Raw genomic sequence first — 27,093 nt, 5'->3', positions numbered from 1 at the left:
ACGTTTAACTTTATAATAACTTTAATTATATTGTAACCCAATTTATAAAAGCTAGGTATGTGTTTTTCACACCTCGGCTTTCAGCTGTGAACTCACAACCGCACATGGGAGAGGATGAGGAGACGTTTGCAGTCCCATCCCCTTTCGGGCCCGTGAGCTTTTAATACCTCACTGGCAACACACTCCCCTGGGGCCACAGGGGTCGCTGTTGCTGTGAGCCAACCGTGCCTGGAGTGTCTAATCTTACCCTAACCTTGGCCTTTTTGTATGCAGTTGCTTGGGGAATGCTGGGCATGTTTGGCTTGTGACATGACACAGGCTCGGACTCGTGATCCTAGAACTCAGCCTGTGTTTAGCCGAGCACCTTTAACTGCTTCAGCTACTTGGGATGCCCCTTCTACATCGAGAATTGTGCAGATGATGAATCAGCACACAGATGGGTCTGAGGAGAATAAGGATTTACACCATGGCTCTTTATATAAGCCCATACATTTCTCATTCTTTTTTAATTTTAAAGTAGTACCATATATATTTTAATATTTCTCCTAATTTTCAAGAAACATACTCTTAGTCTCTGTTGCTTTGATCTTTACCAATCCCTCTGTAGATTTTAGAAGACCACAAAAGAATCCAGTGTTAAAGTCTGAAAACCATGGCAACCATTTCTTTCCTGTTTTGGCTAGTTAAGAGTTCACCCTTGTTACCAAACAATTACCAAAACAAAACAAATGTAGAAAGCTGTCTCTTTTTTCTTGTCTTTAAATTTGTCTTCTCTTCAGTCTCTCATGTATATACCTTTTTATTTTGTTCATATTAAAATATCCCATACAGTACAGTTTTAACCATCACATTAGTAATATAAACGATATTGCCAACTACAGAAAAAACACATTCGCCCATTTCTGTTATTAGTAGAGGGAAAGTGAGAGGAGTGATAGCTTTATTTAATGTTCTACAGTGGCATATAAGACTTAAAGACTGTAAGACAAGAAGAGACAAAGATTTTGGAGATCCTCAGCCAAATACCTGCATAATCCTAGAATCTTGCTTCATCCCAATGTTTGAAACAACGGGATGGTAGTTTAATGTTTCCAAGCTAAATGGGAAGGGTGAACTGTAGTTAACAGAGCCTTAAAAAAGGAGGTTCGTCTCAGAGGGGTGGTATAGACATTAATACCTCAGTGTGGTTGGTTTGAGAAACAGCATGGCAAAGACAGGCATGACAGAGTGAAGTGAAGGCTGGGCTTGGAACTCCTCAGTGGGGTGAACGTTTGAGAGAGAAGGGAGAAGGGGTCGAATCCCCTAGTCCTAATAGGAGCTGACTGGAGAGCCCAGAGACATTTGAGATCTAGTGTCCTTCTGTGATGTAAGCTTTCTGTCTCTGATACTGGGATGGGACAGGACAGGGGTGACTTTCCGGTCTCTGATTGCCTTTTTTTTTTAGTCAGTTCTTATTTAGCTAGAACTGATAGCTGGGCTATCAGCATGAGCTCATGAGATGCATGAGCTGAGTTAGATTAGGGTTGTGGTAGCATTTGTAAACTGCTTTTCAAAGTAAACTTTTGCTCTTTGCTGCATTTGCTGTATCTGTTTTATTTACTTTGTTCTCTGTGAGGTTAGAGTGTTCTGAAATGTCATCCGGTTCTCTATCCACAGTCTCCCACCCTTGTGTTACAAAGGCACTGACACAGTTGCATGACAGTTTGGTGCCTGGCTGAATTTAGACTGAGATTATTATGCATTCACCTCATAGCGGATAGGGCAGCTGCCCAGAATTCCATGAAAGGTTGAGTCAGTTTGGATTTTCATTTTCCTTTCTTCCGAAGGACATCTGGGGGAGGGCATTGTGGGGCGGTTTGCTTTTGAATGAGCCGTGTAAATAAGAATCATGCATTATTCATGAAGGACAGGTACTTCTGGGGTCACCTGATGAATTAAGGTAGATGTTCAAGAAGTGTAAAGAAAGATTCATTATTTGAATAATTAGCCAATCCTCTTTTATAGTAGTACACAATTAAGGGGGAAACACTTCATTTAAAGGTAATGTCTTATATTGTAGATTATGTAAATTTGTGTATATTGTGATTTGGATAATATTGAGTGACTTGCCTGGGGTATTTCTGTGTATGCTGAAGACGATCACATTTGTTCAAGTTGCCAAATTAAAAGCGTCACGGGAATGAGTAGAGATCTGACGGTGAAAAGGACTGATATTTGTGCTGTAGCCATATTTACAATCTGAAGTTGTCACTGTAAGCGTATCCTGGGCCATTATAGCACTTACTGTAGCTTCCTGTGTCGTCTTTTTAGAAAGCAGTGAAATTGCACTCTCAAAATAAGCATGTAGTAGGGAACCAAAAGATTATGATTATTATACTCTTAATAGCTCCTAACAAATAATTTGCTAATGATTAATTCCTGGTTGACCATTTTTCGTATGATGAATCATACAGTATATTGCTGTTGCCTGCTTCTCTCCCATTAGGATGTTGTTGCTTCTTACTGCTTAAGAAACATGAGTCACACAGGGTGGCCAAAATAAATAATTAAGACAGTTTTCATGACCGTTGCCTTGTAAATGTTTATGGTAACACATTTTAAATGTGATAGGAAAGCTTTTTTATCTTAACTTTCTCCCTGGTTCATAAATTGTCAAGAAAACATTCTGCTGCAGTTGTGTATTCTCTTTGATGTTTGTGTTTGATGTTTGATGTCTTGTGTTTGATATGTTTAATTTTTTTTCCTCTTTTAAAAATAAAAATGAAGTACAAGAAATGTATGGCCATTTTCTTCAGGCATTTGTAAACCGCAGAGTCATTAAGTGATATGATTCCCCGTCACTCCGTTCTTTTTGTGATATAAACTGTGTCATAAAGCTTATTAATGCACAGAACAGGGGATTGGCACTAAGAAAAGATGCCTCCTTTACTGTCATTATTGGGGTTCAATTCCTGGAAAATAAGTGTAGTTATTTGCCCCAAATTAATTCACAGCATCGTGACAGTTTAGCTTGACGTCTACAGTTTGTTTGCTCAGTAAAATTTACTTTTTCCATCTCCCTCTCTCAGTTCATGTAAGAGCCTATGCAAATTAACCCACCAGAGAGAAACCAAAGTTTTTGGTTCCACCGCCGTTAAATCTTTCACAAACAAATGGGAGCTGTTATTGTAATCACCTTGAAAATCGCCCAGCAGTACGTGGGGCATTGTCGAGACACGATAGCAAATGCATTGAAATTGAATGCTGCTATTCTTTTTGACAACATGATGTATATTAATTTGTTCCAAAAGTAGTAAAATAAGAAAATGGCACTAGTGCCAACCATGGCACACTGCCACAGCTGTGGGTGATTGTGCAGAGGTCTGGACAGTTAAAACAGATTCATTTTATACACAGATGGTAAAATAATAAATAGGTATATAAAGATATTAGCAGTTGGACAGTCGGAGTAATGTAGTTTACAGCCACTCTGTACTGGTTCACCCCTATGGTAAACTTTACATTTTCAATGTTTGAATGCTTTTTAAATGAACCTTTAAACGGGATCTGTAACGTAGTTTGACACCTTATCGTTATTTATGTGGTCTGTGAGCTTATCAGCGGGTCAAGACTCTCAGCCACAGGGTTCTGAATGACAGCATGGGGACACTGTTAGCACTCTTCCTAGCACACTGTAATTTTCTGGGGGATTGTTGGGATACGATATTGGGAATCAACACTACATTATATAGCTCATTTGTGTTTTTACATTCCACTTAATGCGCAAGTAAAAACACCGGGAATGTGGAACACAAACACATCAGACAGAGTGCAGGTTCGGCTATAGAGATCCATCATCCTGGTACTTGCCAGGCCCAGGCTTCTTCTAAGATACTACACGGTGGTAACGTCAGTAGATATTTGGTATTTTATGTGTTCTGTGTCATATGTCTACTTTGCTTTATGATAATAGATTTCTGTATTTGTAGTAGGGCAGCATGGTGGTGCAGTTGTTAGCACTACTGCTTCATAGTGTTGGTACCCTGGGTTCAACTCCAGACCTGGTGCTGGTCTGGAATCAAACCTGCCTGCACAGTTCCTACCTTGATTGCGTGGATTTCCTCTGGGTGCTCTGGTTTCCTCCCGCAACCCAAAGACATGCTAGTTGGGTTCTACTACTGCTAATAGAGTAATTGACTCCTGGTAAAATTGGCCCTGGTGTGAGTGTGTGAATGTAGATGTGTGTGCTCCGCGACAGACTGGCGTCTCATCAAGGGTGTACCCTGCCTTGTGCCCTTTGCTTCCTGGGATAGGCTCTGGCTTCCAAGGAACTGGAAGAAGCAGTTAAAAAATGATTTGATGGATGTATATGTAGTTTGTGATGCATATTTGATCTCTTCCATATGACATAGTGTGTCTGTTTCGCAACATGGACAAAAAGTAGCTTGATGAATGGTATACAATTAGTAATTTAGTTTACTGCATTGTGTATTTGCTTTGCAGTATGGCCTATATAGTTTGATATATATATCTAGTTTGACATTTACTACATGGTACTTTGCTGATTTTGAGTTAGCCCTTTTGTAGCATTGCAAGTACTGAGGCACTTCATGTACTCTGGAGTCATCAGCTCCTTTACCAGACTAGTGGTGAGAATACATTTTTCAATTAATTCAGCCCTTTGATAACTCCTGATGTTTCCCAGTGGCATATATGACAGTCTGTCACTCATGGTTCTTTCTCAAATATTAATGGCTTACAATGTCTTGATACATTTCCAGCCTATAGCTACAGCTGACAATGTTTAGAAGTGTTTTTTAAGACTAGTCTTGCAACAGAGCCACACATGAACTTATCGGCACCCTTACAGCAGCACTCCCATTTACTGCCCCTGTTGGTGATTGAAAACTTTTGTTCTCTTTCGGTGGCTTAGCTTAGGGTCTCACCAGAAAGATCATTTTAAAATGTTTGCTGAAGGTAGTTGTGGTCTAGAGATACTTGTTAAATGTTATGGCTGTGCTTGCTGTTGTGTTTGGTTCTGTAAGAATATGTTCTTAATGCAAACCCACCCAAAGGGATTGAAGTGGAAAATAATATTCTGAGGTAAGGGCCTTAAAAACTGCACAGAAAAAGACATAAAGGGTGCAGCAGGACCAGCTGATATGTTGTTTGAAGTTTTGTTCCTCTGGACAGTTCTTTATTGCAGCCAGAATTAATATCATGTGTTTCCAGGCCTGCTTGTAGCCTGGGAGGTGACACATTAATACTGAAACTGCACAGTGTGTCTAAAGAAGGGGCTGGGTACAAATTCTGCAATAAGCAAAAATGAGCTAAAAGAGCAGAAATCCCAAAGCACAGCAAGTCCTTTATGCATATGAGACTTCTTACTTCTCTGTGGATCTGTGAGAAGAAACTGGCACTGCAGTGAGTGTTGGACTTCAGTCCTTGAATGTTGTTATCGGCGTGATCAAATCTTGCCCAGGAGAGATGTCTCGCCATGACAATCTTCAAGCTGAACCTGAAACCGAGAAACTTAAGGATCACATATCTATCTCCAGCTCCAGATAAGTCTTTATTGAAAGAAAATAAAATGAGATGCGTACTCTCTTAAGAACATTATTGAGAGTATGAATGAGAGGAAGCCATTCAGTTCATCTAGCTCTTCTGGGAGCTAGTAGCTAATGAATCCGAGGATCTGATCCAGCCCTTTCTTGAAAAAGGCCGGAATATTGGCTTACGGTAGTGTGGTGTGTGTTTGAGCCGCGGACTCTGGAGCAGGGTTGGCATGGGATCAAATCAGAAGTGAGACCCTCTGACTGTCCCCTTATCCCCTGGAGCAAGTTTCTTCGATAAGGTTGCTCCAATAAATGCCCTGCAGTTTCAATGCATTCTCTTCAGGCATTGATTGTAATGGACAATTTGTTCTTGGTTGATTTAGTTTATTAACCTTGGTTGGTTTATTAACGTGGTGTACAAAATGTTCTGTCTTCGTTGCTGTAGATCCCGAAGAGGTCCATGAGTTTATCCATGGGCTCATTGTCTTTGAGGATTGGGTATTGGCATCTCAGTCATTCCAAGGATAAGAGCCACATTGCTACAGCCCTTTTCCAGGAATAAGTGGCAGTCTGACTGTGGATGGTTGGATAGTTGGGGTTACCAAAAAACAACTAGCAAACTGTACAGGAGTATTGTAGTATCAACATTCACAGCTTCTTCTGGAACAAAAGAAAGGGAGCTGGGAATTTTTAAGCATTCCAGTGAATAGCAGCCCTGGTGTGGCAGGTGTGTGATTCACTTGCATGTTGTCCCTCAGACTTAATTGAGCATGAGTTAATGCTGATTAGTAACAGTTTTGCTATTCTTTAGGGATCTAAAAAACAAGCTTATCTCAAACCATGCGGCAGCTTCCTAGACATGGAATTTTTTGTGTGTGGTTCCAGCCTCACAATGCATCTGGTACAGTAAATTCTGTTTGCTAGTTAGTTTTTATTAAAGCTGCAAATAAATATTAAATTCTGACTTAACATTTTACCATATTTTTCTGTTCCTTTTCCTGTAATAGGCAATGCTTTATATATTATTGAATGAGAACTTTACAGAGGAAAACCTGGCATTGTAGCTTTTGGAAATTATTTCAGTAGCTCTGTATTTGCTGTATTCAAACATCTTAACTTTAAAATTGCTGCCAAGGCATTCTAATAAAGGAAAAAGTTGTAAGAAAGTTGAAATCCGATTAGGAGAAGTACGCTGAAAGTAGACATATTTTATTCTTCTTGTATAGTTAATACTATGTAATTTCCCCCCTTTAGAAATAAAATATTAGAAGGTGGCCTGATTTATAAAGCAGTTTGCTATCGCAGACATTGAAGTGGCTGAGGGAGTTATTAGGTTTTTCTTGTTCCTGCAACTCTAACTGACATGGGTAACTGCCCATACTGCTTAGCAGGCCTCGTCTGTTAATGTGAGATAATATGTAGTAGTGATGTCAATGGGACTTTGTGTGCTTGCCAAAGCTTTGAGGTTTGAAATTGTGTTGGGCTCGCAGGGCCAGCAGTATTTAGCTGGCAGTTATGCAATAGTAGGTAAAGTTCTACATTTCCTTGGCTGCTATAGTGTCATGGCATAGGGACCTGAGTACTTTTTTTTAAGTGTAAGGAATTGTAATTGCTTTCCTTATATAAAAAAATCAATTCCCTCCTTTGCCCTTTTTGCACATTTTCCAATTTGCAGGACTGATGTTAGTCTTTTGGTTTCTGTTTGAATGTTTAACTTGTCACATTTAGCTTCCCTGGGAGCAGTTGTAGCCCCCAATCCATATAATGATGCTTTTACCTACAGTCAATGCGTATGTTGTCAAACTTTGTTTTGGAATGTTTTCTTTGAAAGCACTAAACTAAAAATAGAAGCTGACTTACTGCCACAATTACAGGGTTTGGCTTCACATTTAAAGCACAGATGTAAAGACATGGCATCATGGTTCTTCTGTTACTTGTCTGATTTTTCAGACCTGAATCTCAGTTTACATAAGGACTTCATCTCCCTTTGCCCCTGACAAAACCCTCATCTTATGACAACCAGTACAGTTTCTGTGACTGGAATGGGTAAATGTCTGCAGACCAAGAAAACTGATCTCATTTATGCAACCTGCAAAGGTACATGAAAGGTTTGAGCCACCATTCATATTGTGCTATTGTTATGTATGTCTGCATAAGTAACAGTAATCTCTCTTTACACAGTAACCTATTTATTTCAACTAGCAGTGAAAAACCTATTTTTAAGAACAAATACTCCAAACTATTATTAGAGATTCTCTCTTCCAGTCAAAACTTGTGATTCAGCAAAGAGAACTGTTGATTCATTGTACAGGCATTCCAGTGTACAAAGTCTCTCCTTCAGTGCTTAATGATCAATAAATGCTAGTGGGAGAATCAGCTTCTCTGTTAATATGTTTACAGAAGTTAATTTCAGTACTTATTTATATGAAAATGCAGTTCAAGGATGCAATTGTTTGTTTTGCAGGTCAGTAACATTTAGCATTAGTATTTCATCAAGTACAAAAATTGTACTGTAGCTACTTTAAAAGTGTGTTAATGTGAACATCTTGATTATTTTTAATTTCTACTAATTTTGGTTTAATCTATTTCTGTGGTTCTACAGCTATTTGATTTAGATAAGCTATTTCTGTTGAATCTGCAGCAGAGTTTTTAAAGACGTCATGACTTCCTAGATTTTTTTAACATTTTGTCTTTTGCAAAAATAAGTGTTTAGTTTCCCAAATTAAGGAATTGAAAATGGAAAAATAGGAGAGTGACATTTGATGTGGCAGATGAAATGCTTTTAACATTTAACTGGTTAAGAGGTACAGTAAGTGTAGAGTTCTTGTCGTATATGGTAAAAAGTGCCTTCTGGATTGTGTGTCTATGCAGCTTTTTGTTCAAAGAGTCTATTTGATTATACTGTTGAAGCATTTTGGTTTATGTTCCGTAGAAATTCAAGAAAGCTACTGTATTCTCATGAATAATAGGACTTTTCTTTACAATGTGGCATTGCACATACATTAACATTTCATCCTGGAGGCCTTCTCCACTACTTGTCTTGCTCAAGTCTTTACCTTTGCCATGTGTCTTTGACTTTCTTTGTGTTGCAACTGGCAGATTTTAGTTGAAGTACTGTAATTCTTGAGGCTTAAGACAAGAAAGAGGATTTACAACAGTGTTTCCATTTTTTTCTTTTTCATGTTGCCCAACATGTAAGTGACTGAGCATGAGTTTAAATGTGATTTAGGCTAAGAGATTACTATTACCTGAGGCTCAGTCTTCATTTTTTTTTAACTGTTTCTTTTAGATGTTGATTTCTGAGCTTATTATCAGCTGTTTTTGGTGCAGAACTTTTTATAAGAATATATGCATACAAACCAATTCATGATTGTAAGTCTTACCATGCAGATATTGGAAAGGAACTCTCAGCATGAACTCTCAGCATGTTGGAAAAAATTCAAATGCATTAAACTGAGTTTATCCGAGTGTGAAAAGTTGGGGATATTATCCTATACTGCAGCAGCTTGATTTAATTTTCTTCACTGGCATGAATAGGGCTTTGGAGCTTGTCACCAGTTCATCGTTGTATTCAGAGGAAGGGACTGCTGTCAACTGAACATTAATGCAAACATGTCAGAGGCAGTGCTTTTAAATAATAAATCTAAGCATATGTTACATTCATTTTGCTAGCCCAGTTTAAAAGTTATTCTGCACTTATTTAAACATTTTTTCCTACTTTTGAGCCATATTTGTATGTTTATAGTTATCTTTGATGGTTACTTTGTAAGAATCCACAACCTTTAGTTTCAGAGCTGTTAATATTTACGAGTAGTTAATTGCAGTAAAATTACTGTGGTCAAGACTTTGGAGTATAGTACAGTACTGTGAACATACACTTGTATGTTCCTTAGAGGATGTATTATGATTATTTTGCTTATCTGGTGATCTTATCTATGGTTATTTACAATATATACATAGTTTATGTAAAGTCTCGGTTCAATCAATGATAACATACAAGTGCAACAAAGTAAATTATTACAATGACAGTAAGACCAGCACAGAAAAGCAGGAAGTGTTAATCATAATAGTAATAATAATAATAATAACATCACTTTATTAACCCTTTACAATTTCTTGCATTATCTTTTCGCATACCCCGGCTTGCTCTCCATGAGACACACAGACAGGGAGAGAGCCTGGAGTCAGAGCGCAGGATCTGCCATTGTACGGCACCCCTGGAGCAGTTGGGGTTAAGAGCCTTGCTCTGGAGCCCAACGGAGTAGGATTCCTCTGCGGGCTGCAGGATTTGAACCGGCAACCTTCCAGCCACAGGCGTAGATCCTTAGCCACAGAGCCACCACTCTGCCCCAAATGCAAGCATTTTTTAACGCTTAAAACAAAATGAAATAGTACGAACTAAAACAATGAGGAATTGCACTGTTACAGTACACCTTTGTGTATATAAAGGCACAATGTCAACACCCGGTAGATTTGTGAGCCATATTTGGAGTTCTTAGTTTCAAGTTACACTACATTGAAAAACACTAGTGCGATAATGAAGGATGTACAGTAGTAATAAATCTAGTTCCAGTTAATGGTACATTTTCTGCGTTAGGTAAGGGACTTGATTATCAAGAAAAGTAACATTCATTATTTTTAATGCATAACATTTATTTGTTTTATACATGAATGTATTATTAATGTTGCAATGAGTAACGAAACTTTTAGCTCCACACCTTACAACGAATTCCAATGTGCTGGTAAGCTGATAAAGACTTTTTAAACCAACACTGAAAAACTGAGTTCAGCAAAACGCTTTGATTTCAGTATGTATGAAAAAGATCTCAAACCAGCAATACTGTCCCATCCATCCGCCCATTTTCTGTCCGCGTCATTCAATTCAGGATTGCGGGAGCTTAACCTGGCAAGCAGTCAACACAAGGCAAGGTACACCCTGGATGTGACGCCAGTCCATCACAGGGCACACACAGACACAAACACGCACGCACTCACACCAGGGGCAATTTTCCCAGAAGCCAATCAACCTATCAACGGTATGTCCTTGGACTGTGGGAGTAAACTGGAGCACCCAGAGGAAACCCAGACAAACTCAGGGAGAACATAAAAACGCAACGCAGATAGCACCCTAGGTCCAGAGTCAAACCCAGGGAGCCAGTGCTTTAATTCCGCAGTGCTAACTACTGCCCCATCATGCCACTAACAATACTGCCCCCTGGTCTTGTGACGTATTGAAAAGCTTTACACCTGAAGCAAGCCTGATTGTGCCCGATAAAGAAGAATACTTAACCAGCAGGTCCAAACTGCATCACCATGACCAAATAGAATCCAGTGCACAAACAAAGCTGGAAGCCTGGCAGCCTTAATTGCAGTGAGAAATCGGCACCGCTGCCAACCAGATGCATAATAAAGAAGAAATTAGAGGAAGGAAGTAAAAGAAACTTCATTGTGGTGTGATTCTATTAAATTACATTGAACAGGAAATAAATTACAGGTATAAGATTACTAGCGCCGTCATACTCGAGCTGCTTGAGATTTAAAAAATATACTGGAGCCAGCAAGCAACAGAATACTGGCCATACCTGCAGTGTCAAGATTACTAGACAACCTGCGTTTCCAAGCACATGACAGATGTCAGGAGACCACTTGCCGTCATATCGCGGTCAACATCTTCATGACTCCTGATTAGCAATCTGAATATTGTGGATGCAAACCCATAATCACTGAGATAACACCAGTGCCCCTTTGTTTTTCAGGGTGACTGATTTGATTGTTCTGAACTAGGGTTTTTATAGTTATATTTATTGATCTAGGGCACCTGAGGAGGTATTGCTCTTTATTTTCAATCTACTGGTGTTACTTGATCTGTGATTACAGATTCTGGCACATGGTCTTTTTCTCAGAACATATTCGTTTTACTTCACAGTGTCATTTGTTGCTTAGAATTTGCTTAAAATTGTTTGCCTAAATATACATTATGATTATACATCTTTGATCAAAAATAAGACAATATGAAAAATCAATTAGCAGCCTTTCCTTCAAGTTCCCACTTCAGTAAAACTAGATGCTCATGGTATAGGGAGTATTGTTTATCATTATTTATCATAATTATGACTTCATACACATCTCCATTCTTTTCCAATGAATATTGTCTCCTGTGTCAGCTGGCTAAATTTTCAACCATAAACCAACATTAAGTGATGAACTGCAGTACAAGTTAAACAGGCTCTGAGATTAGTGATCAGCACCTTCTGTGAATGGTGCCTGAGGGCACAGATAAGGAGACAAAATACAAAATGTTAAGTTAAATGAAAAGAAGATTGGCTCGTTTTGCAGGTATCACATTTTTAGTGTTTTTAACTTAGAAATACAATCAGATAAGGGTAAATACCTGTTTAAATACCAGCGGCTTAAAAAGTATGGAAGTTAACACTGGAAATTATAATAATTTATAAGAATATAAGAACAATAATTTGGTGAATGGGTGAATATATAATGCAGTTCGCATATGTTATAATTAATAGCTTTTGACTAAAAATCTAATATGACCTTATACTGCATTATAGAGACTTACCATGTCATTGATTGTCAGGTGGCCAATCAGAAACACTGCCTTAAGGCCAATATAAACATAAGCAATGGGACCTTTTAAGTGTTTTGGTACTGTGGTATTTGGGAAGGAGCAAGGAATCCAGGCTTTAACTAACAGAGGCTACTCCCTATTGAAAGATTGCTGCCCAGCCTTATGTTTCAGCCAGTGCTGTTTGTAAAACTCATAGTGGTCTCTGTGAAACTGGTGCTGACAATAAAAAGAGTTTAGGTAGCAGGCTCAAAACTCAAAAAATTTTCCCCCAATTTGTTAAATACTTTCTCGGAAAGTAGCCATCATCGGCAGCCTAAGATGGATTGATCTGTCAAAATGTTTCTGTTTGCCCACCAGTTTATCCAATACTGGGTTGTGGGGGATCTGGGGCCTATTCCAGCAAGCAACAGACGCAAGGTGGGGATACAACCTGGACAGGACGCCAGTCTATTGCAGGGAACACCCTGCCACAAACGCACACATACTCAGATCAGGGCCAGTTTTCCCAGAAGCCACTTAACCCAGTACGTTTTTTTACTTTGGGGGTTGAAACCTGTGGGAACACGGTGGAGAACAGACAAACTCCGTACAGATAGCACCTCAGATCCCAGCTTTGTCCTCCCATTTTGACAGACTTTAATTAAATAATGTGAATGTAGAACACTGTTTATCCAACATTGTGTATTGTTACAAATGCAGAAATGCCTATAAAGATATAAGACAGCTGTTGGGGATTACACAGAGAGAAGCTTAGGAGGCCATTGGTAGTGTAGTACTTTTTTTACTTGCACTGCTGTTTCTGCAGACTATTTGCATCAGTAACCAGAGGAATATACTCCTCTGGTTACTGATATATAGGAATATATATATTCCTCTGGATGCTTCGCCAGCAGCCATATCACCCTGCAACTCACAACTGGCAACCCACTGAAGCTAAGCAGGTGTGAGCCTGGCCAGTACCTGGATGGCAGACCTCCTGGGAAAAAATAAGGTTGGTGCTGGAAGAGGTGTTAGTGGGGCCAGCAGGGGGCGCTCACCCTGTGGTCCATGTGGGTCCTAATGCCCCAGTATAGTGACGGGGACAGTATACTGTAAACAGGCACCGTCCTTCAGATGAGACGTAAAACCAAGGTCCTGCCTCTGTGGTCATGAAAAATCCCAGGGCGTTTCTCGAAAAGAGTAGTGGTGTAACCCCGGCATCCTGGCCAAATTTCCCATTGGCCCTTATCAATCATGGCCTCCTAATAATCGCCATCTATGAATTGGCTTCATAGATGGTTTTGATCAGATGTGAAACTTGGATGTATGTCGTGGTAAAGAAACCTTTGCAAGGCTTTGTTTAGTCGTCATTCTTATCAGAAGAATCCATGTCCCTTCAGAAGGGATGATATTTTTGTTGGCTGAGCAGTTGTACTACAAGGGCTTGATGGGTGCAGGCCCAGCAAGATGTCCATTGGCTCAGTCCGGTGACATTATCTGGCAATGAAAAGGGTGGACGAAGGCAGAGGAGCTCCAGCCACCATCTTCTCTGTAGGTAATGGTTATTTGCGATTGAGTTAAGTTGCTTATATGATCTAGGAGCACAGGATGTATGAATCTGTGTAGAGTGTCGTGCCATGTTTGATGAGCACAGAAACAACAGTTACTGTAAACCACAAATGTGTGCCTGATATCAGGCAGCAGTCCTGAGAATTACTACCTGGGCTGTCGGCAACGAAGACAGGATGGGACAGTCCCAAGCTTCATCCTGAGTGTACCTAACAAGGTGTGAGCTACACCCTTTTTGAAGTTCTGGTGTGAATGCTTTGAGATTCGGACACATGCTGCAAAGACACAGCTACCCTGATCATGTTCTTTTGTAAATAGCCTTTCTCTTTACAGTGGTTGTGAATGTCCTTACTGGGATGGAGTTTATTCTGTGCTTCCTGGTATTGTGCAGTTTAGGCCAAAATTGAAAGAATTTTACTTTGCATCTTTAGGAGGGATGTTATCAGGCTTCTCCTCCACTTGTATAAATAGAGCATGTAAGCGGGTGAATTTGAGCTCTGTGCCTCGTGCTTTCACTTGCAATACATTAGGTTAATGTGTAAAAATGGGAAAATTGCTCGCTTGACATCCTTCTTCAGTGTTCCACTTTATTAATTATCTCTAGTCACTTGGTCTCTTGTACAAGTAACACTTCTTTCATTTTAATCTCATCTTATTGCATGGACTGATGTTTTTTTGGATTCAACAGATGTTTTAGGAATCTTCACTTTTGATGCTTAAATTGCAGTGTCAGTTTAATGAAGTCCAAGGACTACTTAAATTGCTACTTCATTGGGAGTTTTGTGTCTAATTTTTAAATGCTAGTGTTGTCTTTTTAGGCCAACAACTTTGTAAAATGTCTTGTTATATTTTAATATACAGTAGAGCTGGGCGATAATTCGATAATGATAATTATTGCGATATAATTTTCCTTGATATAATTTTAACAAAAGTTCGATAAATGTTCGATATATGTGTTTATGCTTTGCGCATGATATGCGCATGCGCACAAAATACTGCGGGAGTCCGCGTGCGTGTTGCAGACCGGGCAGCTAACAGATTTGTTTAATGTTTCTGCTGTTTGGCAAGTGTTTGTTGTGTTCTTAAAATAAAGAGTTGTTTAATTTACCAATTAACTGTCTGGTTTCTTCAACTTTCACTCAGGAGAGAAAATCTGCCTTTAAACTTGAAAGAAATAATGATTTGACATTTATCGTGATAATTATCGATATCGACTGATATGAAAATTTTTATCGTGATAATGTTTTTGGCCATATCACCCAGCCCTAATATACAGTATAAAAGATAAAGTAGGACACCTTTAACCTGCAGATAGTCTTTCTAACAATGTTGATATTGTTTTATGCTGATTTTATATTTACTACGAACCGTAAACTCTGCCATGCTGTGAAACTGTCTAGCTGGTGAAAATACCTAATTAATTGTGGTGTTTTTAAAAATACAACAGTGTGCAGCTGCAGGAAGAAACTGAGGTCAAAATAAGAAACTGCTGTCCCAGAATAAAAAAGTCTTTTAAAACCTGCAGAACTTTGTCCACTGCTACAAAGATTTAAGTTAAACCTCACACCGGGCAATATTGAAATGAATTCCCTGAATGTACTGGTGTCTGTCTCTTGATAAGAAGGGCTTTGTTTCTTTTAGATCTGTGGACACACAGCAGCACACTGTAGCCAGATTTCCCTGCTTCAGTCTCCACTCACTGTTTTACAAATAAAACTGAAGCCTGGATCGATTATAAAAGCTCCTTAGCAAGACTGATGCAGTCAGTTTCAAAATGTGGTCTGTGTTTGTTGTTAGGAAAACAGGAGTATGATACAGCAAGTGTTTGGGATTCATTTGTTTCTAATGCAAGGCCAGGAAGAAAAGTTTGGAAGCATTAAACAGTATAATGTGTCTTGTTTTGCAGTTATACAAGTGCGGACAATATAGTAGAGTATGTAGGTATTTTTTGTTTTGGTGAATCCCAAAAGAACTGTACAGCCATTCCAAATGTAACTGTGGCATACAGAAACATTAATGGGTTTGTTTGACCTTGGTTATTCCTTTTTCCAGTAACAGAGTGGGGAGATGATGTGAAGCCTATTTCAGAAGAAGAAGCCATGGTAATTGTCAACCATCAAGCAACGGGTGATGTGTGCACCCTAATGATGTGCCTACAGGACAAGGGAACGGTAGGTTTTCAGTCAGCATTCATGCTTCTCCCTGCCTCTTCCTTGGCTTTGGGCTCTGTCAGAGTAACAGAATCACTCACAGGTGCATCTGTGCTGTAGCCACAATTCTTGCATTTTTACTCTATAAAAAAGTATGTGCTTACCTGCAAGATAAAGCAAACAGTTTTAATCCATTTACAGCAGTGTGTGTTTGTGTCAGTATTCAGCAGTGCCCTTAAGTGCTACTTAGATTTGTTACAAACTTTTAAAGGGTGTTTCTTTTCTTGTGTACAAGGGTGTGTACAAGTCATTTAGAGTAAGTTCCCATTTGTTTGCACTTAATTGCAACCACCACTTATTTAATTATTCCTCTTTCTACTTCCTGATTATACACAATGACTGTTTAAAAATGATCATCATTGCAGATATTAAATAGGTTAAATATGATGTCTGGTTCCAGTACTTTAAATCTACAACTTAGGGGTCACATAAAATGTCCTGGAAATGGTTTCAGAACTAGATTTTGATTGTAAACTGGTTGATCTGATTTATTTAAGAACTTTTATGAACCACAAAAATTCAGGCCTTAGCTGTAAAGCTTCATTGAATTAGTGTAATAGCTTAGAGAGTGAGTCAATTTCTTCAATGACAGTGAGCCCCAGGATCTAGGCTTTTTTTTCTTGCACTTGTGGTGGTGATGCAGAAGTGCAGGAAAAGATGTTTCTTCTGGTCTCCGAAAGACAGAGCCTAGAATTGGCTCACAAACTGAAATTGAACCCATTTCAAATTGAAGACGGCCATTTGTTTGCAATCAATAGTTCACTTAATGTAATTAACTGCAGGCAGGGAATTAAAGTGCATATCCTTCTACTGTAAATAAGCCAGAATCCCCTGTACAGTATATTTGCTAAAGCAGAGCATAAACACTTACCTTTTTATTACTAGGATCTATTTTTTCTTCTCTATATTATTTATATCTGAACATGAGTATGACAAGTTCAGTACTACAAAACTGCAGTATTTCTGCTCTAGATTTACTTCTTATGTGGGTGAAATTTACAATGTGTCAACTAAACAACAAACAAGAAAGTATCACAACAATGAGCAATTGTGTCATATTTCATATAACATTTCAGTAGTGGCAGTATAAACCATAATTAGTAGTGAGACTTTGTATCAAGAAGAAACTTCTACTATAATCTAACATAGGGAAAAAAACTATGTGTTCCTGTAAATGGCAATTTTGTATCCTTTCTGTTTTCTTTTGACTTCTTTAAATAAATGACTCCCATTAAGCACAATTTACAGACTCCAGGAGAAGATTTTTTTTGTAGAATGCCCAGTCTCATCTTAGTCTAAAACGATAGAGCAACACAGACATTGTACAGGTTGATGATTCCTCTGTGAAGAACACAAATATATGATTTTTTTGTTGTGTGTTTATATTTATGAACAAAAACCTCTGCTACTGTGCCGTGAAAATGTCTGGTTGGTGAAAATACCCAATCAATTGTGGCGTTTTATAAAAATACAAGATGGTATGCAGCTACAGGGATAATCTGCAAAGATGTCAAAATATGAATCTGCTGTCCAGATTAAAAGATGTCTTTTAAAAATGCAGCACTCCTTCCACTCTAAGTGATACTTTAAGTTAACAAACTTTAAATTAAGCGGTACTGAAGCAAATTCTTTGGTATGTGTCTGTCTCTTGATAAGTAGGGATTTGTTTCTTTAACGTCTGCAGACAGACAGAAAGTACCACATTGCAGCCAAATGTCCCAGCTTGGGTCCCTACTCACTCCTGCTCCTCTTACAGTATTACAGCTCTCTGTGAAGAGGGGGCACCAGCAGCCAACAGTACTTGAGCGTTTCAGACTCCGTTCTGTTGCACCTCTGATCCCGATTACTTAATTTAACTAATTATTTGCATAAGACGCCATGTTTTTATATCTTTATCATTTGCTAATTGAAATGTACCTGCACAACTTCCAAGTCTGCCCAAAGGCTGGAACCTTCTATCGCTGATACAGCAACTGAATTTGCCTCACTGCTGAAGTGACATTTTTTAGGGGCTCAAGACTCTATATGGTGAAGGAACAAGCAAGAAACAAGGCACAACTGCACACAACCAATGTAATTATCAGCTGATTAAGCACTGAGGTCCTGATTCCGCATCACCATTACAAAAAGAAACAAAGAGAATGCACTTTGATGACTGAATTGAAGAAGCATTCATCTCATCTACCAGGGATTACTAATTTCAACTAGTATCTTTGCTACTGCAGTTTTCATTGGAATATGGATTTTATAGGAGTTGTATCCTAGTGTACAGGAACAAAAAAGGCTTTTCTCCCTTCATGTGCCTGAATTATCTTCTTATTCCTCTATGAAGTAACAAGCCTCCACTGAAGGAAACTCTTCCCCTTGCCCATTTCATTTGAAAAGAGATGCGTGTTTGTGTTTTTTTTTCCATCACTGAACACATCCTACTGGGGCTTTAAATGCCTTTTAATCAGACTGGCATGTGTTTTCAGGACTTTAAAGTTGAATGAAATTTGCAAATTCTCCCAGTAAAAACTAAATAACCACTTATCTGAAAACCTTTCCTGCCACAGATCGTGGCAATGGAAGACTACCTTTGTGGTGGTGGTGGGGGCGTCGCTAATCCCTTGTTCTCTCTTTTAGGTGGTCCGAAAGATGATGTGGTTAATGGACCATATATTCAAATACACAAATTTTGGCCTTGTGTCTTTAATCCATGGCGATTTCTTTATAAGACAGGTAAGGTATCGGCTTTCTTGGTGCTGTGCTTGGGCAAAATCCCTTAATCGTGTGGCCAGCAGGTCTAAGAGAGTAGAACTGCAGGTGGACCAGACCTGAAATTTCAAAGTGGGAATCTGCCGTTTTACATGTGAACCTGTGTGGAGAATGAGCGCATCTCTCAGGACTTACTTTTGCACTTAGGCAGAGGGAAAAAAAACCTGGCAGATTCAAGGCCACTAGTGAGCTACTGACGTGGTCCAGAGTTGGACAAGACTAAGTGATAGATTCCAGGCCTCGAGAACCGGGTGTTTATGCCAGCCTTTTCTCAAAATTTGCCCTAGATAGGAACGATGTTCTGGAAGGGCGATGAGCTTGCGATGTGCAAGCCATTTACAATTTGTGGAAAAAATTAAGCAACAGCAATAGTATCCTTACAGAAATGTTCAGAGGATTTTAAGGCTGGCCTCAAATGCAATGTTGTGGACCTTCCCTCTTTGTGTTGCCAGTGGGAACTTATGTAAAGTCCACTGTGGGTGTGTACGCTGTCTCTGGTGGGGGTGTCTCACACGCCTCTCAGGAAAGGCACTGGCGCAGCTCCTGCTGTTGCTAAGCAGTGGGAGTGTAACAGCACCCTGCTCTCTCACATTCCTCATGAGCCGACTTGACATGCTTCACATGCCTGGTGTATTTCTCAGCCGCTATAAGCTGTTGCATCTCTCGTCTGCTTTCCTCTCGTCCACACTCTTTCATTTTTGTTCTCTGTTTTTCTCTGTTTCTCAGTCCTAGTCCCAACACCCTCTGCCACTGTCTCTCCTCAGTATATCACCAAGCTTTTGTTTTATCAAGTAACATGACAGAAATTACAGAACTTTTAGTACCTATTACCATTTACTACATTATTTAAAAAAAAGTCCCCGTTACAAGGATGGTGTAAAGCTTTTTTCCAAAGTTTGCGTCTGTTTGTGAAAAGCCTTTTGCTGAAGAATCCTCATTTATTTGTTACATTTGCTGCTGTAGCCAAAAATCGAGTGTTCATAACCGTAGCCAGTGCACTTTTCATTTGACACCGATAAAGGAGTGGTACCTGGGAGCTGGTCTCACAGACTGTGCCTTTGCCTGCAGGGTAAAGCACACCGGGATAAGCAGCTGAGCTTCCTCAAGGATCACTTAGACAAGTACTACCACAGCCGGGACCGCAAGTGGATTGTTCTCTTTCCGGAAGGGGGCTTTCTGCGGAAACGGAGGGAAACCAGCCAGTCTTTCGCCAAGAAGAACAACCTGCCCTCCCTGATGCATGTCACCCTGCCCAGACTGGGAGCCACCCAGGTCATCCTGAAGACCCTGGGGCCGCAGCAAGAGAACGGCAGCCTGGGGGCGGGAGACGCCAGCAGAACAGGTTCCTGCAAAAACCCCTTTTTGAACACTTTTGTCGATACAGATGATTGTTAAAGAATGGTTCGCCTCTATGTAAAAATATACTGGGCCTCACAAGAAACATCACTTATAACGACAACAAAATTAGGAAGTTATCAGGCGATTGAAACCTTTTGGTTGCAGGTACATGGACATTTTCTCAAACAGACATGACATAAAGGAATTTTTGTTGACATATATTTGCCGTCAACACGAGGTGTCCTGTGAACTCTGTCCCATTATTCTCATGAGAAGCATGTGTCCCTTCACTGGTGCCATGTTGTCCCACCTCATCCCTCGAGTGGACGTGTTACTTATTTGACTTGGAAATCACTGCAAAACAGTAAGCGGAACCAGTTTACACAGTGAAAAATAAATTAAATGAATGCCGCTAATCAACTGATGCAAATATACCCAAACACACAAATCCTAACTGATAATTCTTTGATTAACAGCAATGTAGATTATGTCCCTTGAAGACCAAAGGATAAATGATAAAGGCTGTAAAATTTAACTACGTTTGAATACCACGGTTTGCCATTCAAAATCTTGCAGTGTTCCAGACATGCCCTAAACGTTGCCTTAAACGCTTATGGTTCACTAGGGATTTGTATTCCTGAAGGGTAGTGTACTTCCACAAGCAGCATTAAAAACGCTTGCGGTTATCTCTAGCAGTAATGTCCTATCATCCTTCTTAAGACTCAGTGACTCCCCTAGTATACATCTACTAATGACCAATCAAAATAAGATATTGCTATGGGATTCTCAGCCTGAAAGCAGGCCCTTATTAAACCTCCTTTGAGAGCAAAGCTCAATGAGCCTTGGCTTATTGTGCTATTTTATCTGACTTTATAATACACGCAAGTGAAATGCTCTCTTTTAAAGTTAGAATCTTGTCTAAAGCTTAAGATCTTATACTGACTTTGTTGAATTGAGCTTGGAGTTTATCTTGCATTTCCATATGCTGCACAACAAAACCTTCCTTAGGCGTAATCATCTGGAATAACAAGCATAAAAAAGTATTGATAGAATCATACAGTGTTGTGGAGGATTGGAAGTAACCAGCATACTGGACTGCTTGGAGAAAAGGACTAAATGATTTTATGTTAAATCACTTAATGAATTATTTTTTTCCGACTTGAATACTTCCATTTATGTTAATCCACATTTGCATTCAATCAGCTTGACATGACAGTAAAGATTAGAAAATTAACCATTACCCTAACCCTTTTGCAGTTTGCAGTTCTGTTTATTAGTAATTATTATGTCGCGCATCTTTCTTTTGGATTCTGGTCATTTTCTATAGCCCCAGCTTTCTCTTTCTGTAGGTTTTGCTTAGTCTTAGTTTGTCAAACGGCTTTCTGCTGCCCCGTTAGAAGCAGATAATAACATGCTGTGTGAAATGTGGATCTTCACAAGCATTTTGGATCAGTGCTAGTCAGTATTGTTTCTTGGTGGTTTGTGACTGCATCTGGGGGCAAAGTGAAATTTCCTCAGTGGGTATCCATTTTTTCTTGAATGAAAGTGAGCTCTGCATTGATCCCAGGATTTACTTTGTCATGCCAGTTATGTGAGGACTTGCTTCAGTCACCATCTCCGCTCTGCTTCTTGGCAGCTACTTGTAGAAACAGAAGATGGTACTAAGGCACTCAACTCTTCAAGCCACTGCTGTGTTCAAAAAGCAGCCTTCGTTTATTGATTAGTATCATATTAATTAATGTCCGTTTCTGTATTTGTCAGTAGTACCATAATAGAATACTAGGAGCTCAATATCAGGGTCAGCTGATAAGAGTCTCTGCCAGTCAAGTGGAAGTCAGGTAAAAGCAAATAAGCAAACCTTTTTTAAACAGTGATAAACGTATTATAAAAGTTCCTCATTAAATTGTTAGCATTAACTAATTGCTTTATGTCTTAACGTTTAAGACCTCTATGGTCACACATTCAAGAAATATGGATGTTTCTAAGCACTCAGCTTAGAAGGCCACCAAAACAGTAATCAGAGGCCTTTTTTTAAAGCAGTGATAAAACAAATTTAGGTTGGGGGGAGCTGTATGGGAAGACCAGGCATGTCATTTGGGTGTAATGTACATAAGCAGTGATCTGTCTAGATTAAAACTTCATGTGTAGTTCATGTGGTCTGGACCAGGAAACCCTTAAAGATAGTGCTCTACAATGTTCTCTCTAAACCTGATAGTAACCACAATGTGCTACAGTCAATTATACAGTAGTTACATATTCTGTGAACATGACCGGACAAAAGGGAGGCACAGTGGTTAGAATTACCCTGGGTTCTGTTCTGGACCTGGGGTGCTATCTGCATGGAGTTTGCATGTTCTCTCTATGTTCATGTGGGTTTTAACCAAGTATTCTGGTTTCCTCTCATGGTCCAAAAACATACCTGTAGATTAATTGGTTTCTGGGAAAATTGGCCCTGGTGTGAGTGTGGTTGTGTTTGTGACTGTCTGCCCTGGGATTGACTGCCATCTCGTCCAGGATGTATCACCCTTTTCACCCATTGCTTGCTGGGATAGGCTTTGTCTCCCCTGTGACCCTGATCACCTATCCTGGATGGATATGGTTAGAAAATGTATGAACTGTGGACCAAAGGCTGCTGTGGTGTTGTATAACTTTACTGGCACAACTTGTTAATTGGAACAGTAAATTGTATGAGCTTTTTATTGGCTAATCAGAATCAATCGACAGAATAATAATAAAAATAATAATAATAATAATAATAATAAAAACCGCAGTTTCAAAATATACAATAAATAGTTATTATTGATATTGTTGTAATGGAAAGAATAAGGTTCTGGATCCCGAGATGAAGTTAAACAGATGAGTTTATTGCATGCAAGGAACAATAAAGCCGAAGTCTTGTTTCCCCGCAAGAAACAACAAAACCGAAATATTGTTCAAGGTGCCGGTACAAACCTTAGGTTTATATAGTCCTTCCTTGGTGCTTCGGACGTCATTCGTTAATATGGTAAAGGGGGGAGGTCACGTGTTTTGCCAGTTTACAGCCTTTTGGCCAAATGGTCAGGGATTAAGTCCCCAGGGGTTTTCCTAGCTGGCATCTGGAATCCTTATCAGTTAACCCCCTTTCCTGCCATAAACTCCTGTTGCTTAGAAGTCTAATCTTCAGGCAGAACTGACTTAAGTTAACCCTTTTCACATCTTATGTCTTACTTCAATATGAACCAACATGCATATTAAACCAACAAAAATCAACAAAAATACTAATAATACTTGAAACAATCTGCCTAGACTAAAAAACGGTGGCTTGTTTACTTGAGAGTTACCACAATTCAAAAATATATCAGGATTAGAAAGAGATACAAAAATATAAGAATTAAACAATTCTAATTGGTTACAATTTCTTACTCATGAATAAGTATTCAACATTCAGAAACTCAGAGATAAGTCAATACTTTTACTAATGCAAATTCACTGGTATCAAAATGTGTTTAGGTTAAGATAGTGCTCGAGATCGATAACATTGAATACTAATTTATACTCATCCGACAATGGATTCTTGGAACTCCCCTGCAGAAACAGAGAAGGCAGCTGATGGTGAGAGAGAGAGTTCTGTTGGCACATTGTGGGCAGACGGTTCTCCAGGAGGGACTTCATTGTTATTGCTGAGCTAAACCAGATTTTCAATGTTCGTACCCAAAGTCAGAATGTGGTCCAGGCAAGTCAGACAGGTGGGGAGAAACTGTGTTTGCCTCCAGTCGTAGCTGATACTTTCATAATATAAGTGTATGTGGAAGACCTTGGGCAGAATTCTGTTTTACATATGTGCTGTCTGTTAACCAGTCTTTTCTGACAAAAGTTTTAAGTTTGTGAGGTTTTATTGTCTGTTTGCCAAGTTTCCAGTCTTTGAGTGAGAGTGAGAGTGAGAGCGAGAGCAAGCGCAGAAAGTTGTGCAGTACTTTTTAACCCACAAACTTACATTTGGTGGTTGGTTGTGATGTCACCAGGTGGAGTAAGTTTCCACACCCTGCAGGTTCTTCATTGTTTGGTCAGCTTTTGGATAATTAACTGTGCCTTCAGCTTAAGATCATCTTCCAGATTATCTGTAGACATGAACTGTCCCAGGAAGTGTTGCTCATTAAGAAGCCTGTTTGTCCTGCCTTCTTGCCAAAGCCACCAAGAGCCCTTATTTAAATCCTTTGCAACTTTTATTTCTGTAGTTCATTAAATAAGAATTGCTGCTTCACTGCCATCTAACTGCAGTCTTCTTTGCATTAAATCATAACTCAGGGAAGCTTTTAAAGTTGAACCTTTTCAAGTTTGTGAACAAAGAAGACAAATGCCATTTCCATTTTGTGTAACTTGAACATAGAGCATCCAAAGAAACTTGTCACTCATAATAGTAACAGATTCATAAAGCTATTAATTCTCAAGAAATTTTTTTGCAGGTACATGGACATTTCGTTAGATGTGCCAGAGGTGAATTAATTATACTGATTAACATGTCACCCCAGAGTGTCTATGATGAAAGTTATAAGCTAGTAGTTTGTGTGACCTTCACTGGAAGCAGTACAATCTGCAACACCTGCTTTGGATCAGGTTGCATGTGGGAGTACAGTATATGCCTTTCCTCTTGTAGAGCTTGGAAAAACATGCGTGTTTTTCCTGGGTGCTGAGCCTAAGGTGCCACACCTCATTCCAGCACATCCCACCAAGGAAAGCTGTTGTTACATGAGTAGCACGAGGACTTGTGTTGTCCAGTTGAAATGTGGTCGTCTAAATATGAGACCATAGGAAGAACAGGAAGTAAGGTCTCAGGATTTGATTAGTGTAGCTCTGTGTAGTCAGGTTGTTATCAACCACTGAAGATGGAGTTCTATGGTGACTAGACACTCCTAGTCAGACCATCAGACATATGCTTCCCTTTTAATCTCGGTGAAGTGTCATGACTCGTGAACTTAGTGATAGAATGAGGCCTGTCTGACGGACTGTGATTAGCTGTAAAGTCTTGGTTCTAACATTCCAGACGTCAAGTCACATTCTGCTGACTTATCCCAGCTTTCTACTTAAAGGCTGCACAGAGCCATTGTTCTGTTGGGTAGTGGAATATACTGGTTCCTTCTTCTGTTTTATTTTCTTCCCAGGCTTGGCATTCAACAGATTACGTGTTGAATCACCTGTGCCCAGTCAGCTTTATCCTGTCAGTGCACTATTTTTCAATAATGTCAGAGGGTAGTAGGCTTGGAAAGAACCGTGGAACTGTGGAACATAGTTTTCAAAGGGTTTTGCGAGAAACTTTGGTTTCAGGGAGAAATACATTATGGTGTAAACATCTTAGCTGCCCAGTGTTTATAGTAATGGACTTAAGAAATCAGTAGCTAAGAGTATAGTTTTGTATTGTGTTTTAATACGCTATAAATAAACTGCACTGTTTTAAACCTTACAGCTGCAAATGTGTGTGTTTTCCTGAGACCCTGCCCATATAACACATCACTTGCAACGGTACCCAAACACCCTTATGTGTCACACTAGGAAGACGGGTTTGTAGTGAGGTTTTGGTATTTGGCATTAGAAGTTCCAGTGTCTCACTTTTGTTTGTAGAGATTTGCAAGTTGTGCTAGAGCGAGCTTTTTCCTTGTTCAGGAAATCATTATAAAGTAGCATGTCCATCTCTTGCTTAAGGTTAAGGTGTGGGTTATCCTTGAAAGGTTGTTGTGCATTATGTGTGTGTGTTATGGTATATTATGATATTAAGCCATTTGTTGGCAAAGAGCTGGGTAACATGAGGTTTTATACATGTTGGATAAAATAAGTCGTGTTGTATCACAACTAGTGATTGTCACCTCTTAATACATGTGACAGTTTTTTGAGTCCTGGAATTGGGACCTCCTGATAATGATGAACAAGCTTATATGAATATGCATTATGTATACGGTGAGAACATGATTGAAACGTTTAATTTGCAATAGAAAGGGCAATGGTAAAAAAAAGTGAGCTATGACCAGTTATATAGAGATGTATACCCGGCAATGTCCTGATTCTGTGCATTAGAAAGGCTGGTAGTGTTCTGCATAGTAAGATTGTATTCTTCAGGCTTTGTTGCCAGTTCATACACCTACTTGGTTTTGAATCTGACATGTCAGGAAATGGTAGCAAACAAACATTTTTTTTCCTTTTTACTATCGTGCAACATCAGAATTGTTTTGTGCATCTTACATACTCTAAAGTGGTTCACTATGTGATTAAGTCATTAGTGGTTTGGCCCTTCAACCATCACCTCTCCAGTTCAGTGCATGTGTGCCCACTTCACCATTTGGCTGGAATTAGTCTAATTGCTGGTTTCTATTATTAGAAAATCTTTCCTGACTGAGGCTCCCTATTGATGTGTTGCTGTGCTGCCTTTTCACTCTAACCAGCAGGCAAATACAGTTGGAATGAGCAGCGGGATTGTGGTGTGCCTCTTCTCTAAAGCTCTTTATCTTATGAACGCATCCGTCCTCAAATGCAAATTAACCCTGTTCTGCCATAAACACAACGGAAAATGTTCCAAGTTGCTTCAATTTAAAAGTAAAGTACCCTTAGTGTTAATTTTCTCAGGAGTCACAGCAGTATCACTATCCATGTAGCTAAGGAGCCAGTGACTCAAAGCTGAAATTGTTTTCTTGGTCGTTTTTTTTTCTAAACAGACATTTAGTTACTCAGTGTTGTTCTCTAGACCTCCCAGTTTTTAACTTGCCCTGCCGGTTTAAAAATGCAAGATTTTTTTAGAGCGGAGCACATTGGCACCAGAGAGTGCAACGTTACAGGATACAGGTGGTAGAGGGCATGAATTTACATGCTTTTCAGGAAAAGGGTTCCAAAGCTGCTGGATATCACAGATAAAACCGCTTCAATCAGTACATCGTCTTAGGCTATCTTCTCTCAGTGTGCCTTTGTGGCCTCAGAGTGGGTGGCAGAGGACACTTGCTGTGCTTCACGAGTACACTTTCAGTGTCAGCTGAGGGGCATGTCTGCCTGGATCTACCATCACACTCTGTCATTTCAATTTAATGGCGTTTGTTTTAATCCATCTGTAATTGGGGCAGCAAATGCACCTAAAAATATTAAAATGTCTGTTACACACCACAGT

At 39.4% G+C, this 27,093-nt stretch overlaps 1 protein-coding gene across 2 annotated transcripts in view; it reads left to right on the top strand.

Annotated features, from left to right (window-relative positions):
* Positions 1-27,093, top strand: part of lpgat1 (lysophosphatidylglycerol acyltransferase 1) — a 70,367-nt gene that overhangs the window by 9,150 nt on the left and 34,124 nt on the right. For both annotated transcript variants that reach the window (XM_088907549.1, XM_088907558.1), the window contains 3 exons: positions 15,718-15,836; positions 18,501-18,596; positions 19,701-19,974. In XM_088907549.1, the coding sequence (XP_088763675.1) occupies positions 15,718-15,836; positions 18,501-18,596; positions 19,701-19,974 (489 nt within the window). The remainder of the gene's footprint in view (positions 1-15,717; positions 15,837-18,500; positions 18,597-19,700; positions 19,975-27,093) is intronic.

Source organism: Atractosteus spatula, chromosome 2, assembly GCF_055471065.1.
Source record: "Atractosteus spatula isolate fAtrSpa1 chromosome 2, fAtrSpa1.hap1, whole genome shotgun sequence".
NCBI classification, from domain to species: domain Eukaryota; kingdom Metazoa; phylum Chordata; class Actinopteri; order Semionotiformes; family Lepisosteidae; genus Atractosteus; species Atractosteus spatula.
Note: the sequence above shows the minus strand (reverse complement) of the source record. Positions and strands in the feature narration are given on the sequence as shown.